The following is a 24,340-nucleotide window of genomic DNA, read 5'->3' as shown; positions in this document are numbered from 1 at the left end:
TCCTGGGCCTGGAGTGCTCTATACCATTCTGGCTGATTGACCTCCAACTCTGACAAAGATCAGGAGCTCCAGTTGCTCAACTAGGAGCCTCCCCCTTCCTCCCTCTCTCCCCACCCCCCTCGCCCCCATGACCTCCAAGGAGGGGTAAGAGGTTCCTGGTTCCAGCAGAACCAAGATGATCTGGCCTAAGGCTTCATTCAGGCTCACCCTTACCGACGCCCACTCCCCAGACCTCCCACAAGATTGACGACAGCACAGCTTTGTTCATACAGGATCAGACATTTATGAAACAAGTGAATATTCACAAACTGTGGGAGAAACACACCTTCCCAGCAATAGAAAATCTCTGTATAAAGTGCATTTTGCCTGTGACCATCTCTTCCCCATGCTGGCTCTTGGATCAGGATTTGGGGCAATGCTCTATGGCAGCCCCAGGGACACCTGGGCCAGGAGAGGGGCGGCACGAGGCCATCATGGAGACTGGATGCACACTCTCCTCGCCCCACCCCTCCTAACTCCAGGAGCGGACCACTCCATTCCACTGGGAATGGGCCAGCATGCCAAGGATGGTGAAGCAGGGGTAGGTGGTCTGGCCGACTTTTACCTTAGGGAAGAGAATCGTCACTGAATAGGCAGGGAAAGGGACTCATCCTGGTAACTGAAGGCGCTGCTAATAAATACTGACTCTGGCTGAAGCCCTCTGGCCTTCTCAGTTTTTCAGACCAGCCCTCCCAGGCTTGCTCTACTCCTTCTGGCTATGGTCCCCAGTACTCTTTCTCCTAGCTGGGGCTAAGGGAACAGGGAAGTCCCTAACCCAATGCTTCAAATACACACCATCACCTGTGCCCTGCTCCCCCCACATAATTACAGGACATTTCTAGTGAGGATGACAAACATACAAGAGTTGAACTCTAAAGGCAGCTCTCTGGCTGAGAACACCTGAGGACATCTCAGGAAGAAGCCTGTCAGTGTCTGGACAGCTGACGGAGACAGAGGCCTGACCCCAGGGTTCTGGTCCGAGGACAGAGGACAGTGAGGGACAGGGCTGGGCCAAGGGAGTTAACGACTATAAGGCTAGGAAAGGTCACAGGGAGGTAGAGAGGAGAAGGCCCAGAGGCCAGCTTAACGTTACATGTGAGGACAAAAATCCAAAGAGGAACTAGCCTCTCAGCTACGCGCGCATGTAGCTGACACACACTGATACAGACACACAGACACACACACACACACACACACTTTGTGGCTCAAGTGCAGGCCACAGGGTGGAAGGAAGACTTGCTGCAGCTGACCACAGTCCTTCTTTTTATTGTGTCTTTCTCAACAAGGGCCTTTGACAGTGGGAGGATTGAGGTGGGAGGCACAGGCCACTCCTGGAATGAAAGGCCTTGGCTTCTCTGGGTCAAACCTCCCACCTGCTACTCTGGAAGGGTTGGTGTGCTGAGTGGGATCTTTACCTGGACCTTTCCCAACTGTCCCTGGCAGTCCTCACCCGAGTCTACCTGCCTGGGTCCTTGGTGTCCAGCTACTGGCAGAGCTGACATGGTAGCTTGGATGCTGACCAGTCCTGGGCAGGCTCTGGAAGCCTACAGAGCACAGGCTAGAGTGGTTTCCCTGGCTGGGTGCCAGCTGGCCTCAATGGCAGCACTGTGGCACCCTGGAGTATGGCCGGAAAAGCCAGGAACCTTGCCTCCGGTTGGTGGAGGCGCTGGGTCTCCACAGTCAGCTCTGGGACTGGCTCTTAGCTTCTGCGGAAGAGCAGTAAGAGCTGGGATTTTATTCCCAACCTTAGGTTTTAAGCCCAAAAAGGTGGATGGATGTACTTCCTAGGCTACCATCTATGGTACCATGCATACAGGTGCTGGTGTACTTCCGTATGATGGTAGAAAGTTTTCAGATCTGTCTGCAGCCTCATGTTCTGTCCCAGGTGCCTAAGGAAGGGTCTGGAGGACCCAATGGCAGGGAATTTAAAAATAAGAAAGAAGCCCGGCCAGGTGACTGTGTCTGGAAGGCATCCATCCACTCCAGCCTGCTCAGCCTCCAGGGTCAGGAGGAACTCAGTAGGGCTCTGGCTGCCTTTAGAACCCCATCCTCTGGACAGGAGCCAGAAATGCTGCCCTCCCGCTCCCTGGTCTGATGAGAGGGGGGAGGGAGGGAGAGTTGGGGGAGGGGCAGAATCCAGGATCTCAGCTAAGGCCCTACTGCTCTTCCATTCAGTGGGCAGCTGGCTTGCAGGGAGGGGTTGTGGCTGAAAGTCATGGCCATGACATCTAGCCTGGTGTCTGAAGGCGGAGGTGAAGCTGCTACAGGTACTTCTCCAGCCTGGGCAGCGTTCAGAATCACAAGAGTGTAAACAGATGCATGCACACGCAAATAGGCACACCACTCCTTCCTCTGCACACACGCGCGCGCGCACACACGTTCGCTCCATCTCTGTCGGCGATCAGCTTTTCTGCAGGTTGTGCTCTGCTGCCGTGGTGGCTGCTTGGGCATCCAGGCTTTGCTCACGGAGCCAAAGTGCTGCAGCTGAAAGAGAAAAACAAGTGCAAAAAGGAGCATTCAGGAGGCTGCTCAGCTGCCCAGGGACGCAAGCTCCTCTGGCTGCTTCTCCGGGGATGCTCAGACTGGGAGCCGGCATGAGCCTAGACTCAACCGCCTGTGCCACAGTGCCTGGGGACAAGGCTGTTGCTGTGAGGCCACCGGGTGACTGAACACTGCCCCCTGAGGGGCTGGCGCAGAACAAGCACTCCCCTGCGGACCCTCTGGGCCTCCTGCGCTCCAGGGCTGAGGGCAGCAGAGGAGGAGGGGGCCATGCGAGGCTCATATGAGGCCCTGGGGAACGCTTGCTCAGGTATGACAAGGGCAGTTTCGGAATCAAGGCAGAGCGGCTGCTGCCAGAGATAGAGAGCCAGGAAAAAATGGCTGGAAGGGATGCCAGCCGGGACCAGAAATTCTGAAGATGAAGGCAGTGACTGAGTTTAGAAATTTCCACATAGAGATACAAGAACCCTGGCACCGTGCTGGGAGGTTGAGGGGAGGAAAACGGAGACACAGGATGACTCATTTTAGAGATTTGTAACATCCTGAATCTGGGGCAGAGAGAAGAAATAGCCTCAAGCCTGATAACAGAGGACAGGGTAAACCCATCATAATGCTGGGTTGCCTGTTTAAATAGGTCTAGTGTGTCCGAGAGGGCACAGGGACACACAACGTTCCCTTAAAAGTCTGTACAGTTTAAACGCTGGTGCAGCAGAAAATGAGGCTTACTAAGCCTACTGTGGGTCAGGAGCTACACATTTGTGTGATGGCTGAATTGTGTGCCCCACTCCCCAACCCCAAATTCACATGTTGAAGCCCTAACCCCCAGTGCCTCAGAATGTAACTGTTTTTGTAGATAGGGCCTTAAAAGGGGTCATTCATATGAAATGAGGTGATTAGAGTGCGCCCTGATCCCATGACTGGTGTCCTTATAAGAAGAAGAGATTAGGACACAGATACACACAGAGGGAAGGCCATGTGAAGACACAGGGAGAAGGCGGCCATGTACAAGCCAAGGAGAGAGGCCTTAGAGGAAACTGACCCTGCTGTCACCTTGATCTCAGACTTCTAGCCTCTTGAACTATGAGAGAATAAATTTCTGTTGTGTAAGTCACCCAGTCTGTGGTACTTTGTTATAGCAGTCTGAGCAAACAAATATAACTTGTGACCCTATTAATCCTGAAGATATGGCCTCAGTTTTTACAGATGAGGAAACTGAAGCCAGAGGCGATAAATAGGTTGCCCAAGACTGCAGCATTCAGAAGTGGCAGAGCCAAGACGAGAAAGCCAGGTCTGCCTGATGCCAAAACCTGTATATTTACCACTAAGCAATCTCTATGTTATAGTATTGCTCATTAAGACTTTTAAGAGGATATAAAAAGAAGAAATTCAACACGGTGGCATGAAGACTAATATCCAAGCAACATAACTGGAAGTTTAGATGTTAACAAAAAAGGGAAAATGCTGCCAAGAGTAAAGACATTGGAGTCAGAAATCTAAAATCAGTCTTCTGACACATGCAACCCTTTTAAGACAAATGTTAAATCTGAGACAATTTTATCATCAGAGAATTTATCTAGAAGCTGGGTAAAATAAAGAGCAATGTAGGAGTGGGCACCTGTACAAGTCAGTACTGAGTGTCTCATTCTTTAAGACGTGTACTACTTTCAATAATTTTTCCATTTAAGCTTGTACAATAATAACCTAGCCGTATATTTTCCCTACAAATAAACATGTTACTAAAGTGTATATATGTTTATTGAAACATGCTGACTGTTATACGTATTTTATTTTTTAGCTGAGCCATCCTGCCACCTGTTGGCAGCTGAGTGGCAGCTCTGTTCGGGCCGGGAATCGAACCGGCGACCCTGTTGCTAAGAGTTCACACTCTTGAGCGAGCTCTTAACCAACTGAGCCACTCAGCCGGTCCTGTCATATGTATTTTATATACAGGTCTCTCTAGCCCCTACTATTAAGCCAAAGAGGTGGCTATTCTGAAACCGGAAACTTGAGGACTGGAGAGTATACCACAACAGGCTCCTACCCAATACCTCTATTTCTTGTGTTTTCTCTACCCTCAGGCATGGGGGAAGATAAAGAGTGCTTAAAGATTCATAGGCTAAGAGCTCTTATTCTGGGGTTCCTTTAGGGGTCCAAGGAGAGGCTTAAGGGGCAGTTCATGAAGACCCTGAAGTTCTGTGCACATTTTTCTCTGTCTGAATAGGTGCAATTTTCTGGGGAGAGGCTCCATCCTTCATCAGACTCTCCAAAGCATGGGTAACGAGAAAAGAGTTGAAGAACTGATGTCTAAGCTTAGAAGATAAGAGGGTGAGGTGCACTCAGGTGGCTATGATAACAATTAGGACCTATGTAGATTCAGCACGATTTAGCTATGGGGCTGGTTCATGAAAAAAGGTGGCAGTGTCCTGGCCTCAGATAAGCCCAGTGACCCAAGTCCCTCTATGAAGGGTGCAAAACACAAGCACAGTAAACCAAGGTTTGGAATAACCAGGTTTCTTTGACTACAAAGCTAGTTCAAGGCATGCTCAACTAGTTACTCAAGGTGCTTAATCAGCAGCCACCTAGGCGGTCCCTGTGTTCTCAAGCTAGGGCATAAGTCTGCAGAAAAAGGGGGCTGGGGAAGTCACATGAGGTCTTGCAGGAAAATGATGAGAGCAGCATGAAAGGGAAGGGAAGAACAGCCCGGGGAGGGACACCAAAGGAAAACTCAACTCATAAAACATGCGCTGAAAAATCAATCTCTGGATTGTCCCGCTCTCTCAAGCTGTCATTAATACAAGAAACACAGAAGCAGATGGAACACAAAATAAACGAATGACTGCCTCCCTCAGTGAGTGACTGTTAGTTAGGATGCCCCTGGGTACCTGTGCCCTCACGCCCCTTCCTGTCTATTGGATGCTAACAAGAAACCCAAATCGTTAAGTCCGCACTTGCCCCATCCAAGCCCGTGAGGTGTGTGGATAATGTGCACGCATGAGCTTATGTCAGCAAAGGGTACCACGCCAGCTCAAGGTCTGGAGGAAACTGTTTGGAGCCTGTAACCAAGTCTCAGCTGTCACACTCTCCCCACCATGCTGGGCGAGGCACAAAGCCCAAGAACTTGAGAGTTTGCTACCAGCTCCCAAGTTGGGAGCAGGGAAGCACAGCGGTGCGGTTGGGCCTGGATGGGGTACAAAGCTAGCTCTTAAGTTCAGTCTCATTCCTCACGTCAAGCCCACCGGTACCCTTCCTGTACCATACAAATCATACAGCAAAGGGGAGGGGACCTCAATCAGTCAACAGCTACTGAGTAAATGCCAGGGAAAGAGCAAGGGGACACCGAGTCCCAACTTCTCATTTCCAGATCAGGAACCAAGAACCAGAGAGGTGAGGCAACTTGTGCGAAGGCTCCCAGGCCGAGAGCAGCAGGACGGGACGCAGCCACTTACCAACTTGAGCGTAAAGCCGGGCTCTTTTTAGAACGCCACACTCTCTGCTTCTACTGTGTACCAGTTTACAGACTGCCTGGTGCCTTTCACAGACATTATTTCATATAAAGAGGGCTCTATAACTAAACAAGTGCCAAAAAGGCAACTCAGAGATTCCCGGCGTCAGGTTTTCCTCAGTGAAGCCCCGGGGCTAACCACACCCTGGCGAACTGTGGGTGGGGGAGGGGAAGGGGTGATCCTTGGCCATGAACCTTTTGTATTCAATGTGGCTTCTTTCAACAGATCACTATGTACCAGCAGAAGGGCAAATGGATCACATGAGCTGCTCCCCCATAGTAAAATAATTGGACCAATAAGAAAAATCTGTATGCAATTGAAGCTAATGGAATCCTGAGCAGTTGGCAGCTCTAGGGATCATGGGATAGCCACTGAAAGGATAGCTGTTTGGGAGCTGGCTTATTTTTCAGTTTGGTGAACATTGTACAATAAAACCAAATGCAGAACAGGCTGAGGTAAGCATGGCGCCTCCTGATATGAGGGCATGTTTCCCACAAGATCACTTTAAACTGTAAATCACTGTCTGCCCAGTGAACTGCCACAGGCCTGAGGCGTTAGAAATAACAGTCATGAAACTATAAAGCTCACAGCTAAACGGGGCCTCAAAAGGTCCAGGACGGAGCCTTCAGGCTAGAAATGATTATTCACATCTGATAAGGAATTATTCACATCTGGTAAGGAATGATTATTCACACCTTATAACTAAGGCGGCTCAGAAAGTTATGTAGCCTGCCCCAAGTTACACCACTAAAACCGACAGGAGGAGGGGAGAAAGGGACAAGCCTCCTGCCTCTCCGTGTGATGCTGTATCAGCCTCGGCCACACGGCCATGGCTCTGTGGTCCACTTAGCCCAGTGTGCTGGCTCTGACTGAAGAAACAACAACACAAAGAAACTCTGAGAAGCATGTGCAAGATGGTAATGCAATTTCATCTGCATGGTGCTTTTTACTTATTCAGAGGCTTTTCACATGTGGTTTCTCATTTTCTTTCCCTAATGTGTATGTTCGATGGGTAGGGCAGGTGACAAAATGCTATTATCACTGTTTTACAGATGAGGAGGCTGAAAATCGTTAGCCAGGTGCCACCACCAGCATCCAGTGAAACACAGGTGCACTCTTTTCTCTCAGGGTATCCAGAGAACACAAGTGTTTTCCCCAGTCTGTCTTGTCTTCTGACCTCCTGGTCCCCAATTCCAACCAATTAGCCATGATTAAGGGCAGAGTAAACCTCGAGAGGCATTCTTTCAGGTCCCAATAGGCTGATGGCCAATCTCCTGGACTATGAGGCAAGAGACGGGCGCTGACCTCGGCATCCGTGTAATATCCACCTGGAACCACTGCTGCAGCCCCTCAGCTGGCTGTCTCCCCCGCACTGTTTCCTCTGCAGGTCCCAGCCCAATGCCTGGCTAATCTCCCCAAAATGCTATTGGGTCATCAGGAAAGTCATGATGTATTTTTCTATGTTTTTCAATGCAAAAATGCGTCATGACTTCCCGATGATGCAATAGTTTGATCATTTCACTCTCCTGTTCCAAAGGGCTCCTTAGCTGCCAGAGAGTATACCAAGGACTCATCTGTCTGATATTTAAGGCCCTCCATGGTCAGACCCAACTACCTTATGTTCTTCTAAAATAGTAACACTATCCATAATAACAACAGCTACCATTTTTTGGGTACCTAGGAGCTTATGAGTCAGGCACTGGGCTAAGTGTCTTGTGTATTAAATAGACACTGTTAGCTGCCTATCAATGTCCACACTTCCTAGTTAACACAATCTAGATTTTGTTCAGTGGGTCATGAGCCTGGTCCAGACAATGGGTCATGATTGGTCTAAGTCAGCGATTCTCAAAGCACAGTCCCAGGACAGCAGCATTATCAACTGTTGGGGACTTGTTAGAAACGCAAATTCTCAGGTCCCACCCCAGACCTACTGAATCAGAAACTCTGTGGGTGGGGCACAGCAATCTGTGGCTTAACAAATTCTCTAGGGGAGTCTGCTGCTTACTCAGGTTGGAAAACCAATGGTCTAAACCAATCCTGACAAGCCCGGACCCTACTCTCGGGTGTGGCTTTATGACTCAGTTCTGGCTCATGAGACCAATGTGAAAAGCTGGGGGAGGGGTATTCTGGGAAAGTGTTTATTTTCTTGATAAAAAGGAAGAAAGGCACCCCCCTGACATCCCTTATAATATAAAAGTGCAACCTCCACTGTGCTGCAACCTTTACTTTCTATCTTCTTACCCAAAATTATTTTTATTTCATACCACTTATTGCCTCATGACATATTATATATTTGTCTATTGTCTGTCTCCTCCCACTAAGATGTACCCAAGAGGAAAGGGACTTTGTCAGTCTTGTTCGCAACCTACAACAGTGTCTGGCAAATTGTGACCCCTTACTACATGTTTGTTGAATGAATACGTGCAGCTGTCTCTGCTATTCCTTCTCTTTCCTGCTTTGCATGAGGAATTGATGGCTGAAGCTATAGCAGCCACCTTGAGACTCTGAAGCAAGAGAATCTCAGGAAAACTGGCTGACAGTGTTAAGCCACCAAACCCAAACCAGCAACACCCAGTTCTGAGCATCTTGTTAGATAAGAAAATAAATCCCTATTTGTTTCAGATACAGTAGTCAGGTTTTTTACTCCTAAAGTCTCACCCATTCCTAACTGACACTTACATTTAATCATTTAATCTTTGCAACAACAACCTAATTTATAGGTGAGGCAACAGAATCTCATAGTTAGGTAACTTGTACATCAAGTAATCATTACGCTATTTTTCTTCTCTGAAATGCCCTCCTTGCTGCTGAAATCCAATTCATCTTTAGGCCCCCTAATGTAAACTTCTGTGTTGCATTTCCTGATTGCTCCAGCCCACCAATAGCTGCTGTGGGATAAGTCTGTAGAGTCTGCATCATCTGTCTAGGAATCATAGGTTACTTGTCTTTTTCTTCTAAGCAGACTATTAAATCCTTGTGGATATGCATCATATCACATTTTATATGTCTTACGTTCCCCTTCTTCACACACCTGTTGGCAACAATTTCATGCTGAATTGGATGCCATTAGCTTACTGAATAACCTTGACCCAGACATTTAACCTCTCTCTGTTCTTTGGTCTTCTCACCTGAAAGTCAGAATATCAGCTTGGTAAGTACCAGGTTTGCAAGACAGAATGAACTTTGCTTAGTGTCACAGAGCTAACTGATAACTGGGACAGCAGTATCTAAGGTTGTCAGTGCTCCTAGAACAAGACAGCACAAATCTGTCCATCAGCACTGTCTCAGACAAAGAGCATAGCAGGGTAAGGGACACAGCAACAAACAGTCTGCCTCACCTGCATTCTAGCCTCGACACTCAAACCAGACGGCCCGCCTCGCCCTGAAGTGGGGGGGTTTGGAAAAAGAAACAATTGGCTCTGTGGAGAAACTCACCCTCCAATCTCATGACACAGACATGGTACACGAGGAACAGCCTGAGATGATGACTCAATGAGGACAGTAATTTCTATTTCTCCAAGAAACGCATAAAAGGCCCTTCTTGCCCTAGAGAAGGAGGAGCTAGTTTTTTGGTTTTTTTAAAAATAACATTCAGGGCGCCGCTAAGAAAGATGAGCGCTGACAGGGAGGCACAGAGCCAACCACAAGAAAGTTGAGAATGGAGGCGTGGTTGTAAGAGGCACAGGAAGATGATGGGGAGCTGGGGTCTGCTGGTCCTTAGGTGGGGCTGGGCTGAGTGAGCCTCTCTTCTGAAAGTAAGTGCTGCCCTCCGCTGGCCTGGCTACAGAACACAGCCTCTCCCGGCAATGGCCGCGGGGCCTCTTCTAGCATCCTGACTCCACAGGGCCCTTTCTCCCTCATCCAGGTCTCTGCTTTCTTTTTGTTGGATTTGACTCACTTTGATAAGTAGAAAGAGCATCCTTCCTTCCCCCTGCATTTTTTCTCCTTAACTGGCAAAGAAAGAAAGGGCTATACTTTTAAATTTCCTTTTACATTTTAGAAAGTATAGAAGTCAGAATGGTAGAATTTTTTTAGCTGAAATCCTAAAATATCATGCAGTCGCCACCAGGTTTTGATCAAGTTTGCTGGGTTTTAACCTCCAGCTGGAAGGGCAGTAGTTTTCCAAACCTGCTCCCACCTCTCTCCCACCTTCCCCCCCGGAGCTGAATCGAAGCTGCTGTCACTCACTCTCACACATCCCTGCTCGGCAGCTCTGGGGCGGGCAACTCTGCCACCCTGACCCGTTTGCTGAGTTCTTCACCAGGTGGCTCCTCGGCTGCTTCCAGTTTGCGTTTGGGGGACGCTGGGCCACTGGGTAGTGGTCTTGGGCCTGTAGGGAAGCAGGACAAAGTGTCACACAGACTGCAGAGCGCCAGCGTGACCCGCAAGGTGCAGCAGCAGCTCTTTAGGGGGCAGGGAGCCTGTTCAACAATCCCACGCCTGCATGCAGCTCCTCAGACCTGCCCCCCGCCTTCCTTTCAGCAGTGACCCTGCCTGGAAATGTCCAAGAAGAGCACGACCAGGCCTGCTGGCATCAGGGCCAGCTTTTGGGCGCCAAATCCCACGGGCCTGTCTGCTGTCCTAGCTCTGAAGGTCAGGCATTCCTCCTGCAACCCTGGCTGGGCCTCCTGAAGTCGGAACAAGCAGCACCCTCAACTGCGAAGCCGGCCTCCCTGGGAAAACTAGAACCCCCGGAGTTCTTGCCAGTCTCACCTTACTGACCCCAGAGCCGTAGGGAGGAGGCTGAGAATGCAGCAAATCTGTCTACTTCCCCCTCCTTCCGGCCAGCACCCAGGCCGTGCTGCCATTGCCTGCCTGCCATCTGCAGTCACCCCCCCGCTGACCTCCCTGTACTCTCTTGCCCATACTGTCCCCTCCACACAGCTGGCAGAGTAGCTTTGGAAAACATGACTCAGATCACGCCTCCGCCCTGCTGACCACCCGTCAGTGCCTTCTCTGAATCCTCGTGGACAGCGAGCCTCCGCCACGCTGCTCCTGCTCTATCTCGTCCTCGTCTCTCTCATCCTAGCTCCTCTCTCGGACACGCCAGACACACTGGCCACCCTCCCTGCGCTTCCTGAATGGGCTTAGCTCATGCCCGTCTCTGGGGCTTTTCTTGCTTTTCCCTTTGCTGGGAGTGCTCTCCCCACAGTTCTTGGGAAGGCTGGCTCTGCTCACTCCTTGGGTCCCTTCTCAGAGAGGCGTTCCCTGACTACCGCAACCTAAAGTAATCCAAAGTAACCTCCTTTCCCCAGCCTCTCTCTTATCAGGTCACTCCAGTTTGTTTTCCCAAAAGCATTGTTATCTGAAAAGATCTGCAGGGCTCCTTTGCTACCTTTCTCTATCAGGTGGAATATAAGCTCCATCGGGGCTTTGTTCTCAGCCTTCAGTGACGAAAAGTGGTGGTAGTTCTGCTGTGCCCTTGGGATGGGCACAGGCCATGGCAGGCCAGCTGCTACTCACCTGCACTGCTCATGTTCCCAGTCTGACTCGAGCTGGGCTCTACCACCGGGTTGCTGAGGTCTTCCATACAGGAAGGGACAGACGCCAGCAGACCTAGGAAAAAGGCAGGGGGGTAATCAGGATTTACTCTCCCAGGACTATAGTGAGCTGCAGGGCAGGTGAAGACAAGGTGGTGGTGGTGCGGGGATGATGGGCCGTGACAGTGAGGTTCCATCTCTTCCCACTGGCCACACCTACTCAGAGGCCCGATCCAGCCCAGCTTGCAGTGTCCCGTGTTATGGGAGGTCAGGTCAACCTAACAGCCTGGAAGTTAGCACTCACTCTCCCTTTGCAAGTATCTGGAAGTCCCCATCTACGCCCTCTGGGCCCGCAGGTGCTGCCCTTCCTTTCAGTGAGCTAGGGGATGGCAGGGGAGTGGTAGCTTCTTACAGAGTCCCCGGTATCGAGAGAGCTGCTGGTAAATCTGCTTCATTCGCTCAATGTTGAGCCGGCTGGTCTCGGCGTGGTTGACGATGGGCCGTGGGTAGTCCACACCAATGATGCACTTGGCTGCCTTCTGAATTGATTCGGGGGCATTCCAGGGCTCATAGATGTATCGAGAGGGAAACCCTTTCAATTTGGGCAGGTATCGCCTGAAACACACACAACAGACAACCCATCAGCACACTGGGACCCTCCTTTAAAGGGCTAAGGGTATACCATCCCAGGAGGAGGCCACAGTGGCCCGAAGCCAGAGCCTGGTCTGGACACTTACCTGATGTAGTCGCCACTGGGGTCCGTGCGGCGGCCAAAGCCCACAGGGCAGTAGCAATGGAAGAACTGCTGGAAGAAAGCGCTGCAGGACAGCCACATCCAGCTGCCCGCATTCACGCTGAAATCTGCATCCAGGAGCAGCTCATCAAATACCTAGATGGGGAGGGTGAGACAATCAGCCTACTTGGGGACCTGCTGCCATGACTCTCCCCCAAGTCACAACACTCCCTGTGGAGAAAAGAGCCAAAGCTCTTCTGCTGGAAATCCCCATCTATGCCCTCTGAGCCCACAAGGAGGATTTGGAGGGGATCTCCTGGACCCAGGGATCCCACCCCACCCCCCAGCCTAGAGGGCGCTGCCCACGGCCAGGCCTGACAAGAGGGTACAGGCCAGCTTCCCTCTGAGACAGCACTCACCCGGACCCCGCTCTCCCAGCTGACCCAGAGGTCCCCGCGGGTGAGGAAGCAGGCCACGGCGTGCCGGGCCAGATGGTGGATCCAGCCCTCCTGCCTCAGCTGGGTCATGATGGCGTCAATCCAAGGGAAGCCTGTCTTGCCCTCGGCCCACTTGGCCAAGGCCTCGGGATTGCGGTCCCAGGGGATCTGGATGCAGATGGGGTTCCCCTCCATGCGGTCAAACCTGGGGTTGTTGGTGGCTGCCGTGTAGAAAAACTCTCGCCACAGGAGTTGCCCAAACAAGGAGAGGGGAGGTGTGCTGTTCCGTTTCACCTGGGGATGGGAGGAGCATGTGGATATAAACGCTCACCCAACTCTCAGGACCATGTCACTCGGGCCCCTCCCACAAAGGGATGTGGAGCTGTGGAGATGCCATGAACCTGGTGGCTCCAAAGCCCTTAGACATGTGGAGGGACTGCCCCGAGAAGAAGGGAAACGGCGTGTCTGCAGGCTGAGCCCCCAGGCCCCGGCTGTGCCCTGCTCTGAGCAATGACAGTGGCTGTAGGGAGGTGGGCAGTGGAAAGGGATGTCACTGCTGGGAACCAAACTCCCCAGGTTGGGTCATGATCCTTCTCCTCAAGGGTCCTTGTTTGGCTCCACTTTCTAGAATGTGAAAGGGATTTTCCCCATCATTACACGTAAAAAATGCTCACTTTAAATTCTGGTTACATAAGTTACACACAACGGCCTGGATCTAGGGCCATGACAGAATTAAGAGATCAGACCTTCAGGCAAATACTGATTTGCCTAAAATCACAAAATTACTCACCAAACTGGCAAAGCCACCCCATGCCACAGATCCTGATATTGGCAAGGGCAGGGAAATGTGAAACAACACAGATACAGGAAGAGGTATTGTGTCGCCCTCTCTCTGTCAGGGGGTGGGGGCGTTACCACAGGGATATCTGCCCGTGGTCTGTATGGCACAGCCCTGCATGCAGCCACTCCTGGAGTCCCCCTTCCAATGCTGTGGACACTGCCCCATAGAGGGCCGCTGTGCTCTCCAGCCTCACCCTCCCTGCCCCCCACCGAGCGCTCCTCTCCTTCCACCGGCTGCCAGTAGGTCTGTCACCTCCAGGGCACAGGCTGAGGTCGGCTTTTCTGCCTGTCCTGTTCTACTTAATAACCCGGATTTTATGTAGATCAGCATTTGGGCTGTGCTCAGCTCTGCCAGCTTCTGGATGAGGACTCTTCCCCACCTTCTCTGGCTATATACCCACTAAAGTACCTCCAGGACCCACGGCCTAGTCCCCACTCCCAAGGCCAGACAGGAGGCCTCTTTCAGGGTGAATGAGTGGCCCAGAGGGCCCTGGTCCCCTTGGCTGCAGCTGGGGGCGGGGCGTGCCGCCCTCACGGTGGCCTCACCTTTTTATACAGGTCCCACAGGCGGTAGTAGAAGAGGCGGCAGGAGAGGCAGCCGAAGCGCAGGTAGGGGCTGAGGCCCGTGGGACTGGCCAGCAGGGAGTTGGCGTTCATTCGGGGTCTCTCATAGTTGGCAACCCAGGCCTGCAGCGAAAGAGAAGGCAGAAGGTGAAGAAAGGAGAGGCCTGGATGTCACAGAGAAAAAAACTGAGGCACCAGGTGGCTAAGGAACGTGCTAAGGTCACAGAACAGAAAGCCGGGGAGCCAGGACCCGAACCCTGCTCACTTCACTCCTTCATGCAGCAAGATTTTCAATGGAACCCCCATTAGACCAAACAATGAGGCCCACATTCTTGTCCTGACTCTGCTATTGAACTTGTGGTTTGATGGTGAAGAAGTTATTTAGTCCCTTGGCTACTTACCTATTAAATGAGAACAAAATTTCCCACCTCCCGGGGATTAAACAAAATGACATGAAAGCATTCTGTAAGCACTGAATGGTCTGTGATTATACAGAAGAAAGGGAAAAAGGCTTCTATTTCACAGAAAAAAAAAAAATCCCTATCTCAGTCCTGCTCTCATCACAGAGCCCCTGAGGCTGCTGCCGAATCCTGGCTACCCAGGGACTTCGCGCCATTGTTCAGGTGGCTGCAAAAGGAGGGACTCCCAACCCATTCCTGGGGCCCCACGAAGTCATTCATTTCTGGAGCCATTTATCATATAGTATTATTGGTCTTGTTTTTACCATGACTTGCCGCTAACGTTGTGCTTTACTTCACAACTCACTGTTACACATGTTCTCTCATTTGATCTTAACAATCCTCTGAGGCAGCATTTGTCATTATCTCCTTTCGAAAATGACAAAATGAAGCTCAAAGGGTTATACGACCCCTCGGGGTTACAGAGATGGTAAGAGGCAGGGCTGGGAGGAACTTAGCTTCTGACTTTAGATTCCAGTCTTTTCCCACCACATCTAATAACTGTTCTCTTTCTCAACTCCTAACACCCTCTGTCCCTTCATGATGACTAGTTCACAAACGTCACACTCTCCTTAGACCTCCTACTCCACGCTTCCCCACCACCCTTCGCAGATGACCTTCCTTCCTTATGATAAGGAGACAGAAGCCATCAGGTGGGAAATGTTTTTAGGCACCAAATCTATGAAGATGCCTGCACCCACACCTACTCCCTCCCCTTCCTGTGACCCTGCCCAAGGCCAAGGCCTCCACCGGGCTCTAGAGCCCTCTCCTCTTCCTTCTCTCGCACATTCCATCTCTCTCTCTCTCTTCAGTTTCCACTCCAAGAACACTGGGAAAAGGATCTCGTTTCTTTGCAAACAAAACAAAAATAAAAGCTTCCCTTAACCCTTGGGTCCTCTTTCTTCCCTGCAGAGCCAGCCTCTCCATTTTCCCACGCCCACCTCCACTTTCTAGCCTACCCTACTCTGGCTTCAGTCTTCACCATTCCCAACACGCTGGCTGCCACCACCGTCACTGTGATTTCCATGCCACTGAATCCTGCAGGCATTTTCTGTCCTTGTATCTCAGAACCTCTCAGCAGCACCTCACCCTCCTGACTGCACCCCTATCCATGTCCTCCGTTCCATTAGCCTCTGGACTTCACATGCTCCTGGCTGGCTCCCAGCTGGCTGGCTACTCTTGATGTTTCACCAACTCCAACACCCATCCTGACCCCTTAAATGTTGGCATCCCAGGGCTCTGTCCTAGGTCTTCTACTCAACTGTGTTCCTGGGTGAGCAGTCCTGTGGCTCCTACGACTGTCTCTGTAGATGATCACCATGTCTGTGCCTTAGCCCAGATGGCTCACCTGAACTCCCAGATCACTCCATTCAGCTCCCTGCCAGAGATCTCTGCCTGACTGCCTTTCAGGCACCTCAAGTGTAACAGGCTCTTTTCTTTAAACCACTCTTCCACTGGCATTCCCTATCTCAGAAAGTGCACTGTCATCCACCCAGGTGCCCAAGCCAAAAGGCTTTGACTTTCCCCTTGCCAAATCCTGTCAATTCTACTGTCCAAATATTTCTCAAATCTGTCCCTTTCTTTCCATTCTCTATTGCTACCAACCTGGTTCAGGCTAAGATCTTATCTAGACTGGTCAACTGTGACAGCCTCCTGTCACAGCCCCCAACAGCTTCCGACATCTATTCCTGTCCCCCTGTAATCTAGTCTCCACACTGGGAGCAGAATGATTATTTAAAATGCCTGTCCCTGGGGCTGGCCAAGTGGCTCAGTTGGTTAAGAGTGCGAGCTCTGAGCAACAGGGTCGCCAGTTCGATTCCCACATGGGCCAGTGAGCTGCCAACAGGTGGCAGGATGGCTCAGCTGGTGAGAGCACATGCTCCTAACAATAAGGTTGCCGGTTCGACTCCCACATGAGATGGTGGGCTACACCCACCCGCAACTAAGATTGAACACGGAATCTTGAGCTGAGCGGCCGTGAGCGGTCGGATGGTGATAGGACTTGGAGCTGAGCTAGCTGTGCCCTCCACAACTAAGATTGAAGAACAACTTGGCTGTTCCCCTTCCCCAATAAAATCTTTAAACAAAATTAAAAAATAAAATAAAATAATGCCTTTCCCAACTTAAGCTTTTTGAGGGTCAAAAATTATATGCAGATTTTCAATTGCACAGGGATCAGGGTCCCTTTCCCCCACTTGTTCAAGGGTAAACTGTATACACATATAGTAAATCATTATGTTGTGCACCTTAAACTAATAAATGCTATATGTTAATTATATCTCAATAAAACTGGAAAAAATTATTGAAACTGGTGATGAGTGTAAGTGGCTTCATTATTCTATTCTCTACTTTTGGGTATATTTTAAATGTCCAAATAAAAAGCCTGTCCCTTAGGATAGATTAGGATAGGATTTAGGATAGAGTCCCAAATCTTAGACCTAGCTTACAAGCACCCCACAGTCTGGGTGGGCCCATCTTTCGGCTTCATCTCTCATCACTCTTCTAAGCACCATGTTTTTACTAGTCTTTGCACATGCAGCTCCTTTGGCCTGGAACACTATCTTCCTTTCTACTCACCATCTCTTGGTTAATTTGGACTCTTCCTTCAAGTCTCAACCTAAAGGCCACTTTCTCAGCAGGAGAGCCCTCAGGTATTAGGTTATGTACCTCTAACCGAAACGAGGTGTATTTGCCTGCTTTATCCATCTTACCCACCTTGCTTTGAAAATCTGAAGTGAAATTCAGGTGCAGAAACGACACAGACGTGTGGCTTTAAGAATTATTCTTATTCTATGGCAAACACCTGTGCAGCCACCACCAAGAATCAGAGCTTCATTGGCCACCCCAGAAGCCCATCTAAATGCTTATTCCCATCACGGTCCCCTCACCCAACTTCTATAATAAACACTTCCTTGCATTTAAAAATGTTTACATTTTTCTATTTTTGCAAAGCCTATTTGGAAGGGAGGGCTTTATCACAGTTATTTCTTGTATTTTTAAGTGTTTATTATTTTTTTTATTCAAATGTGCATCCCCCAGCATCACAATTTAGCCTTGGCCATTTAAGTAACTGATGTTATTTAAGTTTATTTTACTCTACACATTTACTGTTATTTCTTGCTTTTCCTTTCAGCTTTTCTGCGGAAGAACCTAGGCCATCCGATTTGCATTGATTCCCGCAGTCCGGATTTTGCTGATTGCACACTCATGGTGTGGCTCGACACGTCCCACTGTCCTGGGTACTGCCTGCAAGGTGGAGGCTGGCACCAGACCAGACTGGACTCAGGTTTATCTCTTTGGCAAGACTATAGGGGAAACACAATGCCTGATTTTCTCTCATTATGAGGTCAGCAGTCATTAATGCATAATGTGTCATCAGTGGGGCTGTAAAGTGGTGGTGTTCTAATTCCATCATTCCTTTTCCATTTGATAATAGGGATACTATTATAGCTTGTTCTTATCTACTATTGGGTAGCCCAGTGGTAAATATCACGCAGTTTGCTTTCCTTTTTGGTAACAGCACCTAATTTTCTTGGGGTGACCCAGCCTTCCCTAATCTCAGACCAAAAGGACAAAGTGGAGCTGAGTCAGCCTCCTGACTCTGGGAGTGAGCTCATGATGTGAGTCTGGTCAGGGAAAGCACCCCTTTCCCAGCCATAGTGACTGAGTCAGGAACAGTCACATGCCCCAAGCCTGGCCAGTGAAAACACTCCTCAGGGCATTTTCTGGAGCTTTTGGTAAAGAGGCACACAACTTCCTTCCTTTGGTGTTGCTAAACAGGTTGAAAACAAGCTGCTGGTGACCACCTTTGCCACTACTCAAGGACTGAGAATGAAATAATACAGAGGAAAGCAGAGCTGAGAGATGGAGAATGTATTCCTAGCAGCATTATTTGGACATCTAGATCCAGCTGTACCTAAAGGCTGCCCCTTGGACTCTTGGTTGTGTGAGTTAAAAAATTCTTTTTTCAAAAGCCAAGTTGTAAACAAGAGCTGCTTAATAAAACCCTTTTATTTTTTGCTCCCATAATCCTCTGAGCCACTCCTTTCCTAACCCTTAACACATTGTAACTCCTTGTTTCACGTCAATGATCTCCAACAGACTCTGGGGACAGGCTCCATGCCTGTCTTGTTGTGCAGTCTTTCTAGTGGCTAGACCATCGACATGAGTAGATGCTCACTGCAGATTTGGACAGCTGAAGAAGTTAACATAAACCTCCTGACATCCGGTTGAACTCCTGTCCATCAGGCACCCTTTGTTCTCCCAGATGTGTAGGACTCAGCGTTTTCTCTGGCCACCAGAGGCTGAAAGATCCTGACATCAGGCCCCATGACAGAAGAGGCCCTTCAGGCAAGTGTGGAAAAGGAGCCCCAGACTTGATGACCAAAGGGGCATTCCTCTACAAAATGCTTTTGAGGCAATAATAACCCACAGGCCCTAAGTTATGTCTCTGCGCTCTTAAGTCTTACCTATTCCTGCCACTCCATTTGTCATCTTCACCCTTCTGCCTCCTTGGCCCTGCCTTTGTCTCCAAACTGATCCCAAGAATCTCTGGGTAAAGCTCCTGATGGGGACAGAGATAGCTGGTTCCCCATAGCCTTTGGGTATCAGTTCTCATCCTTTTAAGTCAGTAGATCTTGCTTTCTGCTCTGGTGATGGCAACAGCCATCAGGGCCGCTGGCCTCAGGGAGGCTGGGCCCACGGTTCCCCCAGGGCTGGAAAGCATTCCTCGCAGCAGGCCTGCCTTAGCCTCCTTTTTCCACTGTTCCTTTGTTATCACCTAGCTGATGGGCCAAGTGCCTAGTCATCTGAGCAGGAATACAAAGAGTTGTGATTTTAGGGACCAAGTCTATAAACTAGCTGCAGGGCATAGGAAACTAGGAGCTGACTGTTCTCAGTCCTGAAAACCTTCTCTGCTCCTCTAGTCCCAGAGTGGTGAAGGCCAAGTGCCGTGTGCCTCTGCCTCTTTCTTTCCCCTTACCAATTCCCACTTCACAGGGAGGCGAGCCATTTGTTCTCCGAGTCCAAGCAAATGGAAATCAATGCCTTGGAGGGGACTCAGCAAAAGGTAGGGGGACACATAAACACAAAACAATGAATCTTATGGACTTTACTGATCAGATAACCTTTTAGTAGGGGCAACATGCCCACAGATAAAAGAAAAGCAATCTAGCATAAGTTTTAGAATCATATAAAGCAAGATCTCACTCTAGTACTATGTGACCTTAGGCAAGTGAAGTAACCTCTCTAAGCCTTGATTTCCTAATCTGCAAAATGGAAAGCTTAATACCTACTTTGTAGGGCTGTTGGCAAGATCAAAGGAACTAATGCAAGCAGGTATGCAACCCAGATCCACTCAGCCCAGTGACCAGCATGTGGTCAGCACTCACTAAACGGCAGCTGCTATTATTGCTGTTGTTGTTACGGCCATCAGGAAGATTTTTCGTTTTTCAACCACTCTGAGCTAAGAGGCACCAAGGGACATGAACCTGACCCTATATCCGCCATTGCATGGGTGCCCACATCTGAGCTTCTTGTCTCAGAAAGGGGGTCCATACCTTCCGTTCCAAGTGCTTATCCAGGCGGGCCAGAGCTTCTGTCTCTCCTCCTTGCCAAACAGCTGGGCCAAGTCCCTCAGTGGGGAACCCTGCAAGAGAAGGAGCACATCCCAGGTTTGAAGGTCAGGCCTTTCCAGCGCTAAGTCAGCAAGTCCTGACACATTGGTCTGTTCTTTGAGCTTTGTGAGAACTGAACCGTGGTGTTCTTAGTGCTACTGAGGCTGAGATAACCCTTAACTTCCAGTGTTTTCTAGGTTATTCCAGTTCTCTTCCCAGTATGACTTTTCTCTCCTTTCCCCTCACTTCCCCATCCCAGCCACTTCTCCTCCCAGGCAGATGAGAACAATCCTGGACTGCTGCTCACTCTTTCAGGTTAGCCAGCAATAACTGTGGTTTTCAGATGAGAAAAGTTAACTTTGTTCAGGTCAAAAAATGGGGGTGGGGAGTGGCCAGGTGGCCCAGTTGGTTAGAGTGCATGCTTTGAGCAACAGGATTGCCAATTTGATTCCCACATGAGCCAGTGAGTTGTGCCCTCTACAACTAGATTGAAAACAACAACTTTAGCTGAGCTGCAGCTGAGCTGCCAGGAGGCGGCCGGATGGTTCAGTTGGTTAGAGCACGTGCTCTTAACAATAAGGTTGTCAGTTCGATTCCCGCATGGGATGATGGGCTGTGCCTCCCACAACTAGATTGAAAATGGCGGCTGGACTTAGAGCTGAGCTGCGCCCTCCACAGCTAAGACTGAAGGACAATAACTTGACTTGGAGCGGATGGGTCCTGGAAAAAACATACATTGTTCCCTGAAAAAACACTGTTCCCCAATAAAGTTAAAAAGACAAACAAACAAAAAAGAAAAACAGGGCCGGCCAAGTGGTGTGTTGGTTAAGAGCTGGCCTGGGACGTCAGAGGACCCCGGTTCGGATCCCACATATGAGGGCCAGTGACACTGCCCTCCACAGCTAAGATGCTGAACAACAGCTCAACCTGGAGCTGGGCTTCCATGAGTCGCCGGTGACGGCGTAGGCTGCAGCCCCTGTGGCAGTGGGTTGCCATAGGCTACCATGTGTAGCCAGCAGCCGGCGTGAGAAGCCAGCAGCCGCCGTGAGCGGCCGTCCAGAAGCCGGCGACTGATCTGCCTCGCCCAGGAAGAGCACAATGATGGTGCCAAATTGGGCCAGGAAAGCAATGTCCTCCACAACTAGACTGAAGAACAAAATGACAGCAACTTGTCTGTTCCCCTTCCCCCAATTCCCCAGCACTGTTCCCATCCCCTAATTCCCCAATAAAAATCTTTAAAAAAACAAAACAAAAAAAAATGAGGGTGGGAGGAGGACGGGAAAGAGGAGCAGCTGACAGAACTCCCCCCGTCGACAGAAACAATACCAGTTATCTTGGTATTGAGAAACCCAAGGATGCCAGCACCAGACTGTGCCTATATCATCTGAGAGGGAAAAGCACAAAAATGGAGGCATGAGCTAGAAACATAAAATTACATACATGAGTACAAACAGAAAAGAGAGCAGAAGGACATACTCCAAAATTAACAGTGGTTATCTCTGGGTGGTGGGTGATAGTGGTTGTTATTTCCACTTCCATTTCTCTGTATTTTCTAAATTGTCTATAATAACATGCGTTACTTTGACCAAGGAGAAAAAGCCAATAAGCTATTTTACAAAAAAGGAGGTGCCAGCGTAAGAGGCTTGGGGCCGGAAGTACGCACCCAGCTCCTCTAGGGAGGGCACGCCATAGGTTTCATCGTGGTTCTCTTGGATCTCGGCCCTGCAGCTCTCCATCTGCTGGCTGGTCACAGAGCCCATGGGCTTCTTGGGCAGCTCCATGCGGCTGATGATGGCCTGAAAGCGCTTGTAGGTAAGGGGCGGCTTCTGCCCATTTAGCTCGATGATCCTGGGGATTCCAAAGCACACCTAATGTCACTCACAAGGCCCTTCATTTTGGATCCCTGCTCACCCAGAAAACAGCCCAGACTCTGAAGACTTGGAGGGTACCTTTCCTCATCTGCTCACAGGTCCCGCCCCTAAATGGAAAGGAGGGGCAAGGGAGGCTGCATCTCCGTTTTGCTGAGAGGGACAATGAAGCCCAGGGAGCTGGAGCAGGTGCCTCAGGCAATGGAGCAAGGCAGGGCCAAAGATGGCACTCAATTTCCTGGTGCTGATGTGGAGCTGCCTAAACACAGGCTGACCAGCTCTCTCTAATCATGGAAGAATCCCACTAGCCTTCTTGGTATCGGGCCTGACTCTCCACGCCATGGGGATCCCTGTGGGCCTTCCTCTGCCTTCTGAAGTTCTTTGATGAGGGCTGCGAATGTGTTCCTTTGAGGGAAAATCATTCCCTTTGTGGCCTCTATTTCCTAGAACAGAGAGGTGGAGAACAGCCTCTCCTCCTTGTGTCAGCAGCTGGGCCTGGAGTTATTAATAGCAACAACTAATACTTAAAGGGTATTTTGTAGCTCACAAAATATTTTTTTCATGAGCAAGGGAAACGTAGCTGTACTCAGGTAAGACGATACAGGAGAGTGAGGAGGAGAACTGAGGCTGTTTATATAAGGATGAACTGGTTTGAAGGCCGATTCCCAGGGCTCTTGTTGGCCAAGCAGCAGCTTGCGCAAGGCAAGACCGGCTGGCTGGGTGAGTTCATTTCTCGGTTGTCTCTCTCGCGCTCCTCCATTAGAGGAGATGTAAGGTTGGCTGCCGCCCCTGCAGCACCTCCCCCCTCCTTTGGCACGTGGCAGGAAGAGGAGCTCCACACCCAGCAACTCCTCCTGAGAGCTCAGCTCACGTGCAGAGCTGTGTGACCTGGCCTCCTGGCAGCCACCACTGCGTTGGGGAGAGGGGGGCGGGGAGAAGTGGTGGCTGCTGGCTTGGCGGCAGCAGCAGCAGCAGCAGCAGCAGGAGGAGGGTGACAGCTCTGCCAGGGAAGGGGAGGAGAGGGTTTCCTCCTAGACTCTCTGAAAGCGCAGAGGCCAGTCTCCAGGGAAGGAGGCTACTCTGTGGTTATCAGCTCCCTGCAGGGATCTCTGGAGCCTCCTGAGCAACGTCTAAATGCATGGCCTGGAAACCCAGATAGCCCGAGGAGCCCAGGGAACTCGTACTAGGTACAGAAACTGGGCCTATGAGAACAGAGATCTGTTGAGAGGTAACATTTAGGGTCTAATGAAGTCAGCGGGCAGCCTTTTGAGGAGCGGAATGGAAGTGGGAGGATGAGGAGTGGGTGGACTGGAGCATATCAGGGGCAGATCTATGAAGATCTTGAGTGGGGATCCTCACTGCTTCCATCCCTTGGGCCTAAGGAGCCTCTGTGCACCCAAATCGGGTCAAGTTCTCTGTGACCTGTTCTACAGGCTGCGACACTGGTCCGTTCTCCTCCAGCTTCTAGAAGATGCCATATCTCATGTGCCAGGTGGCTCTATAGCTAAACCTCCCCAAGTTCTGCTCAGCAGGGGCCCAAATCACCAACTCCCAGAATTGACAGCTTGACCCCTGGGCCCCACCTCTTACCTGTCCAGGTCATAGAGAGTATGAGAGTTCTCGGTCACCACCTCCACTCCAGCCTCCTTGGCCATCTTCATGATGGCGGCATCCCGTTCTTTCCCAAAGGGCTCAGAGTCATATTCAAAGGTTAAGCGGGTCACCCCCCATTCCTGCGGGGAGAGAATCTGTTATTCTAAACACTGTTTAGGGAGGAGGCGGAAGCTGAGCACTCAGCTCCTTCCTGGGAGGGAACAGAGCAAATCTAGAGACCTGTCAGAATGGGCTACGGAACAAACCAGGGACAATGATTTGAACTGGAAAGCAAACAACTTGAGGCTCACAAGGTTTAAGGAGGGCAGGCCTTTCAGGTGAGGCCAACAGCAAGGCAACACGGGAGCCCAAGGCCAGTGGTCTCTCTGTGGAGTCAGGAGAGAGGTGGGCAGCCCTGTGGACTTGCTGTGACCCTGAGGTAGGAGAATGCATCAGGAGGCTAGAAATACAACGCTCTGGGGAAGCCCCCAGTCCCTGAAAGAGGCACTGATTCACTGGTGAGGGATAGGATTGCCACCTCCCTCCTGCTCAGTAGGCCTTTCCCAGAGCTCTTCACGGCCCTACAAAACTTCTGGCCTAGTTTTCCTGGCAGGCTTGTGCTATATGAAGTGTCCTAATGGTTTCCACAGCAACACTCCTGAGGCCAGTGGCAAACAGAGCTAATAGCTCCAGCTCTCAGAGAGCTGCGGA

At 50.3% G+C, this 24,340-nt stretch overlaps 1 protein-coding gene across 1 annotated transcript in view; it reads right to left on the bottom strand.

The window, feature by feature from the left end:
* Positions 1-259: 259 nt before the first annotated feature.
* Positions 260-24,340, bottom strand: part of CRY2 (cryptochrome circadian regulator 2) — a 34,104-nt gene continuing 10,023 nt past the window's right edge. The window contains exons 3-12 of the mRNA XM_019656480.1: positions 23,627-23,769; positions 21,832-22,016; positions 20,112-20,200; positions 14,078-14,218; positions 12,674-12,985; positions 12,259-12,410; positions 11,934-12,136; positions 11,505-11,597; positions 10,230-10,371; positions 260-2,523 (exon numbers count right to left, since the gene is read on the bottom strand). Coding sequence (XP_019512025.1) covers positions 10,232-10,371; positions 11,505-11,597; positions 11,934-12,136; positions 12,259-12,410; positions 12,674-12,985; positions 14,078-14,218; positions 20,112-20,200; positions 21,832-22,016; positions 23,627-23,769 — 1,458 coding nt within the window. The 3' untranslated portion in view covers positions 260-2,523; positions 10,230-10,231. The remainder of the gene's footprint in view (positions 2,524-10,229; positions 10,372-11,504; positions 11,598-11,933; positions 12,137-12,258; positions 12,411-12,673; positions 12,986-14,077; positions 14,219-20,111; positions 20,201-21,831; positions 22,017-23,626; positions 23,770-24,340) is intronic.

This window comes from Hipposideros armiger, unplaced genomic scaffold (assembly GCF_001890085.2).
Source record: "Hipposideros armiger isolate ML-2016 unplaced genomic scaffold, ASM189008v1 scaffold_258, whole genome shotgun sequence".
Lineage (NCBI taxonomy): Eukaryota > Metazoa > Chordata > Mammalia > Chiroptera > Hipposideridae > Hipposideros > Hipposideros armiger.
The sequence above is the reverse complement of the archived record's forward strand: the minus strand, read 5'-3'. Positions and strand labels throughout refer to the sequence as shown.